Source organism: Mobula hypostoma, chromosome 1 (assembly GCF_963921235.1).
Source record: "Mobula hypostoma chromosome 1, sMobHyp1.1, whole genome shotgun sequence".
NCBI classification, from domain to species: domain Eukaryota; kingdom Metazoa; phylum Chordata; class Chondrichthyes; order Myliobatiformes; family Myliobatidae; genus Mobula; species Mobula hypostoma.
The window spans coordinates 230,216,115-230,234,602 of record NC_086097.1 but is presented as its reverse complement, the minus strand read 5'-3'; the positions used below and the strand labels follow the sequence as shown (position 1 = coordinate 230,234,602).

At 42.8% G+C, this 18,488-nt stretch overlaps 1 protein-coding gene across 1 annotated transcript; it reads left to right on the top strand.

The window, feature by feature from the left end:
- The first annotated feature begins 5,857 nt into the window (after nt 1-5,857).
- On the top strand, nt 5,858-14,840 carry zbtb14 (zinc finger and BTB domain containing 14). The gene is made up of 2 exons (XM_063042153.1): nt 5,858-5,990; nt 12,157-14,840. The coding sequence occupies exon 2, from the start codon at nt 12,173-12,175 to the stop codon at nt 13,496-13,498; it is 1,326 nt and encodes a 441-aa protein (XP_062898223.1). The 5' UTR covers nt 5,858-5,990; nt 12,157-12,172; the 3' UTR covers nt 13,499-14,840.
- The last annotated feature ends 3,648 nt before the right edge of the window (nt 14,841-18,488 follow it).

Sequence of the window (18,488 nt, the reverse complement as noted above, 5' to 3'; positions counted from 1 at the left end):
ATGGGTGGAGCTGAGAAACAGGAAAGGTATGGCCACATTGGTGGGGTTGTATTATAGACCACCCAATAGTCAGCGAGAATTGGAGGAGCAAATCTGCAGAGAGGTAGCAGGCAATTGCACGAAACATAAAGTTGTGGTGGTCGGGGATTTTAATTTTCCAATAACATTTTCCAGTGTCTAATCATCTGCAATTATTCCTATGGCCAGAGGATGCCAAATTCATTTCCAAAGGCGGAGTAATATCTTCCCTTACTTCTCATAATAACCTGGGATGTATCCCATCCAGCCCCAGGATTTATCCTAATGTTTTTCAAAAGTTCCAGCATTTCCTCTTTCTTGATGTCGACATGTTTTAGCACACCAGCCTGTTTAATGCTGCCCTGACAAACATCAAGGTCCCTCTTACTAGTGAATATCTACATTAATGACCTCCCTTGCTTCTTCTGACACAAGGACATGTATCTCCTTCTATCCCTGATCTGTCCTACCCTCACTTTAGTCATCCTCCTATTCTTCACATACGTGTAGAATGCCTCAGGCTTTTCCTTAATCCTACTCTCATGCCCCCTTCTGGCTCTCCGAAGTCCATTCTTCAGCTCTTCCTGGCTGCCTCGAGAGCTCTGCCTGATCCTTGCTTCTACGTCACTTGTCAACCATGGTTCCTTCACCCTCCCATCCTTTCCCTGCCTCAATGGGGCAAGCCTAACCAGAAGCCTATGCAAGTGCTCATCAATCCACATTTCCCTGAGTACATTCCTCTCCCTGGCTGAGGATATGGTAAAGGTCAGGGAGTTCTGGTCACCAAGAGATCTGATACCTGATCTAGCACCACTGGGGCATTGCCCAGCACCAGGTCTAGTATGGCTTCTCCTCTCACAAGCCTATTTACATATTGTATCAGGAATCATTCCCAGATCCACCCAACAAATTGTGCTGCATCCAAACCTTCCGCACTAAGGAGGTGCCAAGCAACATTAAGGAAGTTGAAGTCACCCATGACCACAACCCTGTTATTTTTGCACCTTTCCAAAATCTGCCTCCTGATCTATTCCTCTATGACTTTGTTGCCATTGGGTGTCTACGGAATAGCCCGAATAGGTGATTACTCCCTTCCTGTTTCTAACTTCCACCCACACTGATTCAGTAGTTAATCCCTCCACGATTAGCTTCACAAATACTTTGTAATAGTCTTTGATCAAGGACGACAACGCTGCCAAAATCTTAGAAGGAGAAATATGCTGATAATTATGAGTTCCCAAGAAGGTAGGCAGTGGTTAGACAACTGATCTGCTGCAGGATGTGGCCTAGGTCCTTAGTGAATTGGGGTAAGTTCAGAAGGCCTTACAGTAATCATATACGCTGATGTCAATGTGGAAATAATCAAGATGATAATGTGGTTAACTAGATCAGCAAATTAGCAGATGACATCAAGTTTGGGGCGTAGTGGACAGCAAAGAAGACTATCAAAGCTTGCAGCTTGATCTCGACCAGCTGGGGAAATGGGCTCAAAAATGACAGATGAATTTAAACGCAAACAACAGGAATTCTGCAGATGCTGGAAATTCAAGCAACATACATCAAAGTTGCTGGTGAACGCAGCAGGCCAAGCAGCATCTATAGGAAGAGGCGCAGTCGACGTTTCAGGCCGAGACCCTTCGTCAGGACTAACTGAAGGAAGAGTGAGTAAGGGATTTGAAAGCTGGAGGGGGAGGGGGAGATGCAAAATGATAGGAGAAGACAGGAGGGGGAGGGATAGAGCCGAGAGCTGGACAGGTGATAGGCAAAAGGGGATACGAGAGGATCATGGGACAGGAGGTCCGGGAAGAAAGACTGGGGGGGGGTGACCCAGAGGATGGGCAAGAGGTGTATTCAGAGGGACAGAGGGAGAAAAAGGAGAGTGAGAGAAAGAATGTGTGCATAAAAATGAGTAACAGATGGGGTACGAGGGGGAGGTGGGGCCTTAGCAGAAGTTAGAGAAGTCAATGTTCATGCCATCAGGTTGGAGGCTACCCAGACGGAATATAAGGTGTTGTTCCTCCAACCTGAGTGTGGCTTCATCTTTACAGTAGAGGAGGCCGTGGATAGACATGTCAGAATGGGAATGGGATGTGGAATTAAAATGTGTGGCCACTGGGAGATCCTGCTTTCTCTGGCGGACAGAGCGTAGATGTTCAGCAAAGCGGTCTCCCAGTCTGCGTCGGGTCTCACCAATATATAAAAGGCCACATCGGGAGCACCGGACGCAGTATATGATGATGAAATTTAATGCGGGCAAGTGTGAGGTGTTGCACTTTGGAAGAACAAACTGGGGTTAGACTTACACAGAGAATAGTAGGGCTCTAAAGTGTGTGGTAGAACAAAGGAAACTGGGTACACAGATACAGTGGCATCATAGGTAGATAGAGTCGTAATGAGAACTTTGAGCACATTGGCCTTCATAGATCAGGACATAGAGCGCAGCAGCTGGGATATTATGTTGAATTAAGATGTTGGTGAGACCTAAATTGGAGTACTGTGTGCAATTCTGGTCACCTACATACAGGAAAGATAGAAATAAGAATGAAAGGCTGCAGAGAAGATTTACAAGGATGTTGCCCGGACTTGAAGACCTGAGTAATAGGGATAGGATTTTATTCCCTGGGGTGCAAGAGAATTACAGGAAATCTGATAGAGGTATGCAAAATTATGAAGGATATAGATAGGGTGTATGCATTCAGGCCCTTTCCCCTCAGGATGGGTGAGATTAGAACTGAAATATGAAATATTTAAGGGAAATCTAAAAGGGAACTTTTTTTACTCAGTCAACGTTGCAAGTGTGGAATGAGCTGCCAGGGAAGTGGTGGAGGCACGTGGTGAAACTCTAGAATTCATTGCCACAGACGGCTGTGGAGGCCAAGTCATTGGTTATATTTAAAGCGGATGTTGATAGAATCTTGATTAGTAAGGATATCAAAGGTTACAGGGAGTCAGCAGAATGGGTTTGAGGTGGAGAATTCATGATTGAATGTTGGTGCAGACCTGATGGGCCACATGGTCCAATTCTGCTCCTATGCCTTAAAGGTCTTCAAGTGTAACATTTAAGAGAAGTTTGAATAGGTACAAGGATGGGAGAGCATAACTAGTGCATATCAGGGAGACAATAATCAAAATTATCTACCTGATTTGCACTAGTCATACCACACAAAGGAAAATTCAAAGTTAAAATCAAATTTATTGTTATATGCACAAGTTCATTTATGTCCAGGTACAATGAAAAACCGGCTCACAGCAGCACATCGTATCTGATAAACAGCATTCACAAGAAAAGCATAAATTCAACATAATTGCAGTGGCTGTTGGAAATAAAACAGTCTATACCAACAAGTCACTTTAGGAGTTTCTCAGGACAGTGTCCTAAGCCCAATCACCTTCAACTGCTTCATTTCAACAACCTTGCATCGTGTAGGCAGAACTGAGGATGTTCACTGATAATTCCATAATATTAAACTGTATTCACAACTGCTCAGCAAATGAATCAGTTGATGCCTGCATGCAGCAACAGCTAGACAACATTCAGGGATAAGTTGGTAAATGACATGTAGCATTCATACCACATAAATCATATGCAATAGCCATTTCCAACATGAGAGAGTCCAGCCACATGATACTTATTGGTATTACCATACCCAGGTTCTTCACCCTTAACATCCTGGAATTCATCATTGATGCAAAGCTCACTTGAACAAGTCACATAAATACCAATGGTTACATGTGCTGGTCAATGGCTAGGTAACGAGATTGCTCTGAGAGCTAGTGTAGACATGATGGGCCAAATTCCTTCAAACTTTGTTGTAAAGATGTTGTTGCGTGAATGAAGTCACTGGAGAAAATTACTGGTAGATACAAAGCAGCTTCTTTATTCGACAAAACAAGGTACAGCAGGAATAATATGGAAACACTTTCGGTGGAAAGGTCTGGTGACCCAACGTAGGGCTCGGTATTTTATGCGCCAAACATCATATGACAACTCCATATTTACAATGTATGGACAATGCTTTCTTTGAAACTACATACAACCTTCACACCTCCTGATTCACATCCACACCACAGACATCTAAATGAATTTTAATCAGCATTGTCTGTCCAGGATTCACAGCTTTGGAAACATAGAAAACCCACAGCACAATACAGGCCCTTCAGCCCACAAAGTTGTGCCAACCATGTCCTTACCTTAGAAATTAAATGCACAATACATTTTCAGATGTGAAGGCTGGTAGCCAAAGTCAATTGCTAAATATAAATGTCCTAACACCAAAAATCACTAACAAAGATATTGAAATCTGAAACCAGGAACACAGAACATATAACAGTACAGGCCCTTTAGCCTACGACATTGTGCCGATCCTTTAAGATCAATCAATCCTTTCCTCCAACATAGCCCTCCATTTTTCTATCCTCCATGTGCCTATCTAAGAGACTCTTAAATATCCCTGTTGTATCTGCCTCTGCCACCACCCCTGGCAACACATTCCACGCACCACCACCAATCTTTGTGAAACAAAATCTACCTCCGAGATATTTTCCTCCAAACACCTTAAAGTTCTGCCTCCTTGTATTAGCCTTTACTGCCCTGGGAGGAAAAAAGATCTGGCTATCAACTCTATCAACTGGAAAGGGTACAGAGGAGATTTACCAGGCTGCTGCCTGGTTTAGAGAGTATGCATTATGATCAGAGATTAAGGGAGCTAGGGCTTTACTCTTTGGAGAGAAGGAGAATGAGAGGAGACATGATAGAGGTGTACAAGATAATAAGAGGAATAGATAGATAGCCAGCGCCTCTTCCCCAGGGCACCACTGCTCAGTACAAGAGGACATGCCTTTAAGGTAAGGGGTGGGAAGTCCAAGGGGGATATTAGAGGAAGGTTTTTTACTCAGAGAGTGGTTGGTGCGTGGAATGCACTACCTGAGTCAGTGGTGGAGGCAGATAGACTCGTGAAGTTTAAGAGACTACTAGACAGGTATATGGAGGAATTTAAGGTGGGGGGTTATATGGGAGGCAGGGTTTGAGGGTCGGCACAACATTGTGGGCCGAAGGACCTGTAATGTGCTGTACTATTCTATGTTCTATCTATGCCTCTTATCATCTTGCACATCTCTATCAAGTCACCGCTCATCACCCTTTGCTTCAAAAAGTCCTAGCTCACTCTACCTATCCTCATAAACATATGTAAAAGAATTCCATTTACCTGGATTAATGCTACACCAACAGCTCATGTGAACTTCCACATCATCCAGGATAATGCAGTCCACTTCATTGCCACCCTGATGGCTACAGTGGGTTTCGGATTCACAATGCACTGCTTTGTTACTCATCAGCTCTGAGAGCATCCAGCACAGGATGGTAAAGAGATCTCTACCATCTACTCAACGGATGCAGTAGGTGGCAAGGAACACCACCACCTGCAGATTCCCCTCCAAGATCCTTCACTGGCAAACAAATCACCAGCTTTTCATCAATGCTGGTTTAAATGCAGTCACTCAACTGCACTGAACTTGTACCCTCTCCAGAAGGACTGCAGCAATTCAAGAAGACGTTTCCTTGCTCAAAGGCATTCAAGAATGGGTAATAAATGCTGGCCTCGCTAATGATCCTCATCCTGAAACTCATTTTAAAATATTTAACTTTAGTGTTTACTGACAAGCTTTATTGCTTTCGAGAAGCACTGACTATCGAGAAACAAAGAACGTGTGGTTTGTTTCTTGCGATTTGTTTATTCGCCCCGCTTGCCCGAAGCCCGCGCGCAGTGCCCGGGTGCGCCCGCCCACACGGACCTGCTGCGGCGGTGCTCGCGCCTGCTCCCGCCCCGTGCTTGCGCAGCGCGTCACTGCGTCGTCCTCGCTGGTGCTCGGGCGGAGCGTCCACATTTGGCCACAAGTTGGTCGCCGAGGCACTCGCCCCCTCCTCCCCGGGCCTGTCTGCAGTCTCGGGGCGCGGCGCGGACCCGGCTCAGGTAAGGCAGCGCGAGAGCTCGCTGACTCGGCAGCAGGCGGCAGCGCGCGCGCTTGCCCGAGCCCGGCCCGGCTCGGCCGCGGCAAGCATCGGGTTCGGGTTCGTTCCCGTCTGCCCCCCCCCCCCGTTCGCACCTGGGCAAGTCGGCCTGTGGAAAAGCCGCGCGCCGGGGTGAGGGTGAGGGTGAGGGCGAGGGCGAGGGCGCGAGCCGAGCGCGATCTGCAGCAAGATGGTGGGCTCGGTGGGAGGGAGCTGCTCTCGTGACCGTCCGGGCTGGGAACGAGGCGCGATCCGAGCTCCGTGGGCGAGGAGAGCGGCACGGTAGCTTTGATCCGGCGTGGGTCCCGTCTCACGGGGAAGCTCGCGTGGAGAAATCTAGCGGCCGGATGTGTGCCCACTCTCCCCCCTGCACACCTTTCTACCCCGTCGGCGTGCATTTCGGATCAGCAAATCAAAATCGAAATGGGTGCTTTTCAAAATGGAGTTTCCGATTATAATTAAAATTCCCGTTCAGTAGCCCGGCAAGAGAGCTAAACTCTACCGATTACATAGCGACAGAAGTGTACATTAATTTTGTATTTAAATATCAATTGCAGGCGTGATGTAACGCCAGAAAGAATTTTATCTTTTTCTTTATAAATCCGATAATTGCGTGGCGTGGTTAATTGCGAGGGGTAGAACCCGACATCCGAGCGGCGGGGGAGCGCGCGATCCCGACAGGGACGCGGGAAGCGCCGCGACCGGCAGCTGGTCGCAGACGCGGCCCTGAGCGCCAGTGCGTTGCCGCCGCCCGGCCTGGAGAGTGCACTGCGATGGAGCTTCGCCGCCGGGCCGAGAGAGGCTCCGCCGTGTGGCTCCGAACCTTCACTGCACCGGGGGAGGAGACGGGCAGGGATGACTCGGACCTCGAGGGGGCGATGCCTGACGCGCCGGCATCTGCTACCGTATGACCACGAAGCGATGTCGCCCGATTGTACCGATAAATTGACGTGCGATTTCTACCATTCTGCTGTTTGGTCTCGCAAAACTGAGTTTTAGCAATTGGAACTCTCTTGGGGATGTAAGAAACCGAAATGGAGTAGCCTACGCTGACCTTACCCCTGTTCATCCTGTAATAAGATCATGACTGACGTTTATCCTTGGTACCATTTTCATATTTTTCCTTATGACATGGCTGGAGATTATTCTGACCACCCAGCTCTTAACACATTCCCAATCACTACAGCCCAATCCATCAGAGGTAAAACAGTCCCAACCATTGAGCACATTTACATAGAGCTCTGTCACAGGAAATCCACAACAGAAGTTGGGAGTGTTGCGTATAGTCTGGAGGGTATAGATAGGATGCAGAACTGGGCTGAGAAGTGGCAGATGGAATTTAACCCAGATAAGTGTGAAGTGGTTCATTTCAGTAGGTCAAATATGAAGGCAGAATATAATATTAATGGCAAGACGCTTGGTAGTGTGGAGAATCTGAGAGATCTTGGGGTCCACATCCATAGGACACCTGAAGCTGCTGTACAGATTAACAGTGTTGTTAAGAAGGCGTATGGGGTTTGGCCTTCAACCATGGGATTGAGTTCAAGAGCCATGAGGTAATGTTACAGCTATGCAAGACCTTAGACCCCACATGGAGTACTGTGTTCAATTCTAGTCATCTCACTCCAGGAAGAATGTGGATGCTGTAGAGAGAGTGCAGAGGAGATTTACAAGACTGTTGCCTGGATTGGAGAGCATGCCTAATGAGAATAGGTTGAGTGAATTTAGCCTTTTCTCCTTGGAATGACGAAAGATAAGAGGTGACCTGATAGAGGTGTAAAAGATGATGAGAGGCATTGATCATGTGGATAGCCAGAGGCTTTTTCCCAGGGCTGAAATGGCTAACATGAGGGGGCAAAGTTTGAAGTAGGTACCAAGGGGATGTCAGAGGTAAGTTTTTTTTATACAGAGATTGAAGCATGTCTGGAATGTACTGCCAGTGACAGTGGTGGAGGCAGATACAATCGTGTCTTTTAAGAGACTCTTAGATTGGTACATGGGGCTTAGAAAAATAAAGGGCTATGTGGTGGGGTAATTCTAGGCAGTTTCTAGAGTAGGTTACACAGTTGGCACAACATTTTGGGCCAAGGGGCCTGTAATGTGTTGTAGATTTCTACCAATCCATCATCAGAGATCCCCACCACCCAGGCCATGCTCTCTTCTCACTACACCCATCAAGAAGAAGGTACAAGAGGCACAGGATTCTCTCACCAGGTTCAGGAACACTTGCCACCCCTGGGCCATCAGGCTCTTGAACCAAAGGGGATAACTTCATTTGCCCCATCATTGAAATCTGCCCACAACCAATGGACTCAACTTTCAAGGACTCTTCATCTCATGTTATTTATTGTCTACTTATTAGTATTATTTATTCTTTTTGTAATTTGTAGTTTGTTGTTTTCTGCACTCTGGTTGTACGGCCTAGTTGGGCAGTCTTTCACTGATTCTGTTATGGTTATTATTCTATTATGGATTCATCGAGTATGCCCCCAAGAAAATGAATGTCAGGGTTGCATATGGTGACATATGTACTTTGACAATAAAACTTACTTTAAACTTTGACTTTTCATGGTCCTGTAATCTACTCATGAATTCAGATCTTTTTGCATTTCAACTAACTGCAATATGTAAATAGGTAAATGCAACTATAAAGTAAAACTAAAGGCTCACTGTAACTACTCACTAACTCTTGATTTGGGTACATACACAGATCCCCCTGGACACCCAACACCTTTGAATCTCTCAGTAGTCCTATTGTTCTTTGTACCTTTACCAATGGAAACAGTTTCTTTCCATCCACATTCTTCATTCCTTTCACAATGTTATCAGATCTCCTTGCAACCACCTCTTGTTTCAAGAACAACCTAGTTTCTCCAGTGTTTATACATAACAAGTCTCTAATCTCTGGAATAATTTTCATATAACTCTGCATATTCTCCAGGGTCTTTACATCATTCCCAAGGTGTAGTACATTTTCCGACTTCAAGTTTACTATTGGAATTTGACGTAATGACACAACAGTGTTAGATTATAATGCCAGCAGTCTCTCAAGTAAGTTTATGCTGCAATTAACTGGCAACCACCATAAAATGCATGTGAATTAGAAGCAGGAGAGGGTCACTTGGATTCTCAATCCTACTCTGTTTATCAAGAATCTGCCTACTTCTCCCAAAAGGATATTCATGCTTCTGCTTGCACAGATACTTAAGGAAGTGAGTCTCTCTCGTCTCTTTTTTGTTTGCCCCTCCCCCACTTTCTCTCACTTTTCTCTTGCTCTCCTCTCAAATAGATAACCTCTTATTATTGTTTAAAAATGTAGAACTAAGTGATTATATTGGAGTGCTGCCTGAGGGGGAAAATTACTGCAAGGCAAAAATATTTCTAGCTCAATAACTTTCACACAGTAGGAGTGCAGCAGATTTTAAAGTGTAGTTCGTTCATGATTGACAACAGAGAGCAGTGTGGAAACCATTTGCTCTTAGAGACAGTTTTCCATGAATGAATCTCCAGTTTTAGCTTAGTTTACAATAACATCCAAAAAAAAACATAATTCAAAAAAATATATACAGTAATCCTTCAAAAATGTGGGTTCTACTTTGTTCAATCAGATTTAGAAAATTTAGGACTAATGCTCATAGCAACGTAGGTGTTACGATTTCCATGTACTCAACCTGCATCTAAGTGATGGTGGCAATAGTGCTAGAAAAATGAAATGCTGAAGTTGCTGGAAATTGTGGAGCAAACTAGTGTAATTTGTTTGACTTTCATCAGAACTGGGTAGAGTTTGGAATAAGCAGGCTTTAAGATGCAACAAAACTGGGGAGGAGAGGAATAAACTAAAAGGGTGATCTAGGATGGGATGGAAGGCAAAAGAGATTTTCTCTGATTCATTTTAGTAATTTTCTCTAGATCTTTTGAAAAGCCACACCATCTTATCTACAGTGTGGTGCCCAGAGATAGTAACCGTGGTGTAATCTAACCAGAGTATATAAATGTTTCTTTGCTTTTGTCTTCCATGACTCTATACATTTCCACATGTCTCTGCACCATCTAATTTTTACTGATTCTTTAATATTTAGAATCAGAAGCAGGTTTATTATCACCAGCGTGTGACATGAAATTTGTTAACTTAGCAGCAGCAGTTCAATGCAATACATAATCTAGCAGAGAGAGGAGAAAAATAAATAAATCAGTTACGTTTATTGAATAGATTATTTTTTTAAATGTGCAAAAACAGAAATACTGTATATTAAAAAAGTGAGAATGTCCAAACCTTCACAGTCCATTTAGGAATTGGATGGCAGAGGGGAAGAAGCTGTTTCTGAATTGCTGAGTGTGTGCCTTCAGGCCTCTGTATCTCCTACTTGAGGGTAACAGTGAGAAAAGTGTATGCCCTGGGTGCTGGAGGTCTCTAATAATGGATGCTGACTTTCTGGGACACCGCTTCCTTAAGATGTCCTGGATGCATTGTGGCCTAGTACCCAAGATGAAGCTGATAGATTTACAACCTTCTGCAGCTTCTTTCGGTCCTGTGCAGTAGCCCTTCATACCAGACAGTGATGCAGCCTGTCAGAATGCTCTCCATGGTGCAATTATAGAAGTTTTTGAGCTATTTGTTGACATTGCCAAATCGTATTTGTTGACATTGCCAAATCGTATTTGTTGACTACCAAAACACACCTTTACACTTCTTTCCAATAAATGTAGTCAGTCACATCTGCCCAGTTTCTATATCTTTGCTTGTAATGCTGGAAATTGTCACTCTCTGCCTTCCTGTTTACACCATTATGTGATTCATAGAATGGTTACTGCACGGAAGGAGACCTGTCAGCGCTCCAGTTCTACACTGGCCCTCTGTAATCTTGCAAACTTTTCTCCTATGTATATTTATTCGGTTTCCTCTTAAAGGCTTCAGTGCAACCTGCATATTCAGACAATTCATTCCATATACCAATCATGCTTTACAATTTTGCTTTACCTTTAAAGCCTTTAGCCCTCAATCACTCCACCTTGAGGAATAACCTCCATCATCCATTCTATTCAGTCTCTTCAACAATCCTAGCCTCTCCAACCTCTCCTTACAACTGCGGTCCTTCATTCCCAGGAACCATTCCGGTAAATCTCTGAAGTCCAGACTGGCATTTGCTTTATTAACTGCATCTCTTAGCCTGCCCTGTCACTTCCAATAGTCTGTGCACCCAGACCCTCAGTTCACTCTACTCCTGCAGCCCTATCAGAATACCATTCTTAATTTACCATCCATCCCATTGCACTAGCCCACTTGGATCTTGTTGCAATTTATCACTGTCTGCTTTGCAGTTCTCAACACTGTCATCTGCAAACTTGCAAATTATAGTTTGTATGGATAGCTTCAGGATTTTGATATGTATATCAATAAAATCACTGGTCCCAACAGGCCAATGGGACAACCAGTTACATACTTTCCTGCAGTCAAATAACTGTTGACCTTTCCTTTGCTTTGCCTTTTATCTTTCAGCTAGTTCAATATCCATAGTCACCATCCCATTAATGTTTCAACTTTAGTTTTGCTAGTGACAGTGGTTCCATTTATTTAGGTACATTCAAAGTGAAGCCACAAAAAAACATATTGGCTTCATGTAGAAGCAAATGCTGGCAGACAGGAACAGGATCACAAAAGGTGGAACAAAGCAGGCTGATTTTTATGGGGATCATTAAGATAAAAAAAAACCTAAGATGCCTGTTTTCCCATGAGAACAATAATTCTTGGGCGGCATGGTAGCACAACGCTTTACAAGACAGGAAGACCCGGGTTCAATTCTCGCCGTTGGCTGTACGGAGTTTATATGATCTCCCTGTGACTGTGTGGGTTTCCTCCGGGTGCTCCGGTTTCCTCCCACAGTCCAAAGACCTACAGGTTGGTAGGCTAATTGGTCATTGTAAATTGTCGTGTGATTAGGCTAGGATTAAATTAGGGAAGGAGGGGAAAGGCCAGAAGGCCCTATTCCACACTGTATCTCAATAAATAATTAATTAACACAGTGTCATAGGGTATAGGGATTGGATTATTTAAATATATTATTTATTGGCTTTTGCAGAAACTTGCATTTATTTTTTTCCTTTTCTCATTTTTTTTTCTCTATTTCCAGTTGTTAACATAGCACAATGGGCGAAGTAGTGAAGTACAATGATGACGAGCACAAAAACGCTTTCCTGAAAACACTGAATGAGCAACGGTTAGAAGGAGAATTCTGTGACATAGCCATCGTGGTGGAAGATGTTAAATTCCGAGCCCACAGATGTGTCTTGGCAGCGTGTAGCACCTACTTCAAGAAATTGTTTAAGAAACTCGAGGTCGATAGTTCCTCGGTGATCGAGATTGATTTTTTGCGTTCTGACATATTTGAAGAAGTACTGAATTACATGTACACCTCCAAAATCTCTGTGAAGAGAGAAGATGTGAATTTGATGATGTCTTCTGGACAAATCCTTGGAATCAAATTTTTAGATAAATTATGTATTCAGAAGCGTGATGTATCTCCTCAGCAGAATGCAGCTCGCCGGAAGAGTCGGTACCCCTACAGCATAAGTGCCAAGATCCACCGGCCCTCAGTGAATAGCACCGATGAGGAGATAGAAGAGATCGGAGATCAGCTTGAAGGACAGTCAGAGGAGGCAGTCGAAGAAGCTGTACCTAATCCCGATGATGGAAAGACCCAAGCAAATGGACTGCGTGTTCAGGAAGCTATTTTGAAGGAACTTGGAAGTGAAGAAGTTCGTAAAGTCAACTGCTTTGGTTCTGAAGTGGAAACCATTGAATCAACTGAACCCAAGGATGTGACTCCTCAGCCTCCTCCAACTCTCGCTTTCAATGATAGCATGAGTGGGGTCAAGGAAGAACAAGCACCAGGCTGGACGGCAAACACTGATGTGAAATTTGAATATTTGTTGTATGGCGACAGGGATCAGTTCAGTTGTCAGTCCTGTGGCAAGACTTTCACTGATGAAACTCGTTTGAGGAAACATGAGAAATTACATTCTGCTGATCGACCATTTGTGTGTGACATCTGCTCAAAAGCTTTCACCACACAGGCTCACTTGAAAGAACATCTCAAGATTCACACCGGTTTCAAACCCTATGGGTGTGACGTGTGCGGAAAATCTTTCATTCGAGCCCCTGATCTAAAAAAACATGAACGTGTCCACAGTAATGAGAGACCCTTTGCATGTCACATGTGTGACAAAGCTTTTAAACACAAGTCTCATCTGAAAGACCACGAGCGGAGGCATCGAGGTGAGAAGCCATTTGTTTGTGGTTCCTGTACCAAAGCTTTTGCTAAAGCTTCTGACTTAAAGAGACATGAAAACAATATGCACAGTGAACGCAAGCAAGTACCCACAAGTGTGATTGCCAGTGAGACAGAGCAGTTGCAAGCTGCGGCAATGGCAGCTGAAACTGAGCAAAACCTGGAAAGTATAGCCTGTAATTAATTTAATGTTAATGTCCCCATTTCTGGTATATTTCTGAATAATGTAGATGGCTGCATCAGTAAATGTGATCCTTGTATATTTTTCTGTTAAATTCTGTTCCTTTTTACAATTTGTATAAAGAAGGCTGTTTTTTCTGTCCTGAGTGTACATAAGCTAATATATTTAGTATAAATTGTTGCACTGTATAAGGATTTTTTTTAAGTTGGGTTGGCCACTTGGGACAACAGAATAAATTACGTAATTGAATATTTCAAATGTCATTAATGCCTTAATCCCTGTATGGTGCAATAATATAAATATATTGAATAGTGTATTGCAGTTTTAATTTTTTTTTAGTAAAGTTGCTTTTAATGTTTTGGCCTGCCACAGCAGTCTATTTGACTATATTCTGGTAAGAAATGGGCATTAGGATTAAGATTCTTCAGGGTTAGGATTTCAGCATGTCTTTTTTTTTTGATTATCCACTGTACTATACATATAGAAATATTACTAATTTGGTGTGAAGAATTTATGCTTGAATTTTAAGTATTCTTAAATAAAAGAATATTGTTTAATTTTTGTAATACTGTTAATTTTTTTCCAAGCTTCTTTAAGAATATCAAAAGCAATTTACTTATATAAGCCTTTAACATTTTGTCTTGCTTCATACCAGCAAGTGATACAAGAGATATTTGTTGAATATGCAGATTGCTTTATACTGCATATCTTGTGAAAAAAAATAACTATAGTGTTTAATCTTTACTGCTTTGAGCAGAGAATATGATGTAATCCAAGATTCACATTCAATATTTTTTTTAGTCAAATTGAAGATTGAGTTCTGGAACAGGATAAATGGCAACAGAATCAGACATCTTCAATAGTTTAGCAATTGAACAATTTGGTGCAACACTGTTCTTAACATTTTTGTCTATACTTGTATTTTAAAGAAAAACTCTTTAAGGGAGCTGTCTGCTGATAATTATAGTAATTTTTTTGATATTTGCCTGTAAATACTTTTTAATTGAAATCAAATAAGTGTTATATTAACTGATAGTTAAAGTTAGATTAAATTGTCTTGTGTACAACTCAGAGTTTAGTAAATATGATTAAAATATTCATATAAGTGTTTAAAGCCCAGTCTGTGGCAGTGCACTGTATTCAGACTTTTGCAATGTGATGGAAGCATTGTGCTTGCATTTAAAATACGTAGATACCACAGTCTGCATAAATGTTTGGTGATCAGCCCATTGTACCAACAATGTTGAGTTAGATTATTCAGTCGTACTTTATTTTGTTCTGTAACTGGTTTGAACAATATGAAACTTAACTTTTTTCAGAAGTTTTACTTTTGCCTGTCAAAAGTCTTTGAAATTAAAATATAAATGTTTTGTAATCTGAATTTTGTCTTTCCATTACTGTTGTTGAACTCTCCTTTCCCACACTTCCACCAGAATGGACTTCAAACCTGACCAGAAACTTAACATAAATACTGTGACCATAAAGGACCAGAGGCAGGTATTCTCCAGTGAGAAAATAAACCACTTTCTGACTTCCTCAAAATGCCTCTCAAGGCATTAATCAGATATGTGATAGTGTATTCTTTACGCTCCAAAGGTAGGCATGTCTGTCGAATCTCATAGAATTTTTTGAGGATGTAACTAGTAGAGTGGATAGGGGAGAACCAGTGGATGTGGTATATTTGGATTTTCAAAAGGCATTTGACAAGGTACCACACAGGAGATTAGTGTGCAAACTTAAAGCACACGGTATTGGCGGTAAGGTATTGGTGTGGGTGGAGAATTGGTTAGCAAACAGGAAGCAAAGAGTGGGAATAAACGGGACCTTTTCAGAATGGCAGGCGGTGACTAGTGGGGTACCGCAAGGCTCAGTGCTGGGACCCCAGTTGTTTACAATATATATTAATGACTTGGATGAGGGAATTAAATGCAGCATCTCCAAGTTTGCGGATGACACGAAGCTGGGTGGCAGTGTTAGCTGTGAGGAGGATGCTAAGAGGATGCAGGGTGACTTGGATAGGTTGGGTGAGTGGGCAAATTCATGGCAGATGCAATTTAATGTGGATAAATGTGAAGTTATCCACTTTGGTGGCAAAAATAGGAAAACAGATTATTATCTGAATGGTGGCCAATTAGGAAAAGGGGAGGTGCAATGAGACCTGGGTGTCATTATACACCAGTCATTGAAAGTGGGCATGCAGGTACAGCAGGCGGTGAAAAAGGCGAACAGTATGCTGGCATTTATAGCGAGAGGATTCGAGTACGGGAGCAGGGAGGTACTACTGCAGTTGTACAAGGCCTTGGTGAGACCACACCTGGAGTATTGTGTGCAGTTTTGGTCCCCTAATCTGAGGAAAGACATCCTTGCCATAGAGGGAGTACAAAGAAGGTTCACCAGATTGATTCCTGGGATGGCAGGACTTTCATATGAAGAAAGACTGGATGAACTGGGCTTGTACTCATTGGAATTTAGAAGATTGAGGGGGGATCTGATTGAAACGTATAAAATCCTAAAGGGATTGGACAGGTTAGATGCAGGAAGATTGTTCCCAATGTTGGGGAAGTCCAGAACGAGGGGCCACAGTTTGAGGATAGAGGGGAAGCCTTTTAGGACCGAGATTAGGAAAAACTTCTTCATACAGAGAGTGGTGAATCTGTGGAATTCTCTGCCACAGGAAAGAGTTGAGGCCAGTTCATTGGCGATATTTAAGAGGGAGTTAGATATGGCCCTTGTGACTACGGGGATCAGGGGGTATGGAGGGAAGGCTGGTGCAGGGTTCTGAGTTGGATGATCAGCCATGAACATAATAAATGGCGGTGCAGGCTCGAAGGGCCGAATGGCCTACTCCTGCACCTATTTTCTATGTTTCTATAACTCCAAAAACATTGAATCCGCTCAACACTATCCAGCACATATACTCCACTTAATCAATGCCCCCTTTATCAACTTAAAACATTACAATGGTGAACAGAGAAAATTTACAAGGACGGTGCCGGGACTTGAGGACCTGAATTATAGGGAAAGGTTGAATAGGTTTATTCCCTGGCGTATGGGAGAATGTGAAGATTTACTCGACATTTATAAAATTGAGTGGTATCGATAGGGTGAATGCAAACAGGCATTCACCCTATCAATACTAGAGGTCATGGGTTAAGGGTGAAAGGTGAAATGTTTAAGGGGAACATGAGGGGGAAGGCCAGAGGGTTGGTGGAAGTGGTTGATGCGTACTCAATTTCAATATTTAAGAGGAGTTTGGATAAGTACATGGGTTGGTGGTGGTGGGGGGGTGCAGGGTGGATATGGAGGGCTATGGTCCAAATGCAGGTAAATGGGACTAGGCAGAATGAAAGTTTAGCGTGGACTAGGTGGGCTAAAGAGCCCGTTTCTGTTACGACACGACTCCACACTAACTATATTGTATTATTTATGAAGAAGCGTTGCAGTAATTTGCCAAAGCTTCTTTAAGAGAGGCTCCAAATCCATGATTGCTACCTCCCAGAATAATACAGGCAGCAGATGTTAGTCAAAAGTTGCCACCTTCAAATGACACACCATCCACCTTGGAAATGTATCACTGTTTGAGATCCCTGGATCTCCCTGCTCAGCGCTGAAGGAATATCTTTACCACAGGCAACTGTAATTCCTGGAGGTTGAGGTTAAGGCCGAGTTTGAGATGGGCAGAAAAATTTGCCAGCAACTGTTGACACCCATCTCCTACAATGTTATGTTTGAAAGAAAATCTCAGTACTGCCTGAAAAAACGAGAAAAGAAATTGGAGGGCAGAGTTTACCTTCTATTTTCATCCTTCATAATTAATTATTAGTAAATGCAAATTCTTGCCCAGTTGATATCCTTTCTTGAATTTTGTACATACTCCTAGTGCAAACATGTTTTTTTTCTCCCAGGAAAGCAAATAAGTAAAAACATTATAATTGAGGTACTGTAGTTGACACTTCCTTATGTTCTCTGTTTCCTTGTAACTTGAACTCTAAGGCAAAGAATTTGTCAATGCAGTGGAAGTTTAAATGAAAGATTACCATATTCTTTCATAATCATTTTTTGAATTTCCTTAAGGTGACTCCTCCAGCTTGGATGTCAAATTCAACTGAATTGTCTTCAAAGTAAATTAATTATCAAATTACATATATGTCACCATGTACAACACTAGATTCATTTTCTTTTGGGCATACTCAATAAATCCAAAATAGAATAATAACCATAATAGAATCAATAAAAGACTACCCTCACCCCATACCGCCAAGTTTGAACTACCCTATATGCACTTAAGGTGATAGGGGCTGTTCAAAGGCGATATGCAGGACAAGTTTTTTATTTGTCTTTGTTTCGGAATGCGCTGACTGGGGTGGTGGTGGAGACAAGTAGGATTGAGGTGTTCAAGAGCCTCTTGGATACATGACTGTGCAGGAAATGAACAGATATGGACATAGAGTAAGCAGAAGGGATTAGTTGAACATTTCATTATAATTAGTGCAGCACATCAAAAGACATAAGAGCAGAATTAGGTCATTCGGCCCATCAGTTCTGCTCTGCCATTTCATCATGGCTGATCCATTTCCCTCTCAACCCCATTCTCCTGCCTTCTCCCCGTAACCTTTCACACCCTGACTAATTAAGAACCTATCAATCTTATGGTGAAACTATGAATCTTGTGGCAAATCTTTGCCTTAAATATATCCTATGACCTGGCCTCCACAGCCACCCGCTGCAATGAATTCCACAGATTAACCACCCTCTGGCTAAAGAAATTCCTCCTCATCTCCATTCTAAGTGGACGTCCGTCTACTCTGAGACTGTGCCCTCTGGTCCTAAACTCCCCTAAATTCACTCTATCTAGACCTTTCATCATCGTGGCTGAAGATCCTGTTCCTGTCTTGTAATGTCCCATGCCCTACACTGGGGAAAAGACTGTCACCGTCCACCTTATCTATACCTATCATAATTTTAAACATTTTGTGATGTTGCCCCTCATTCT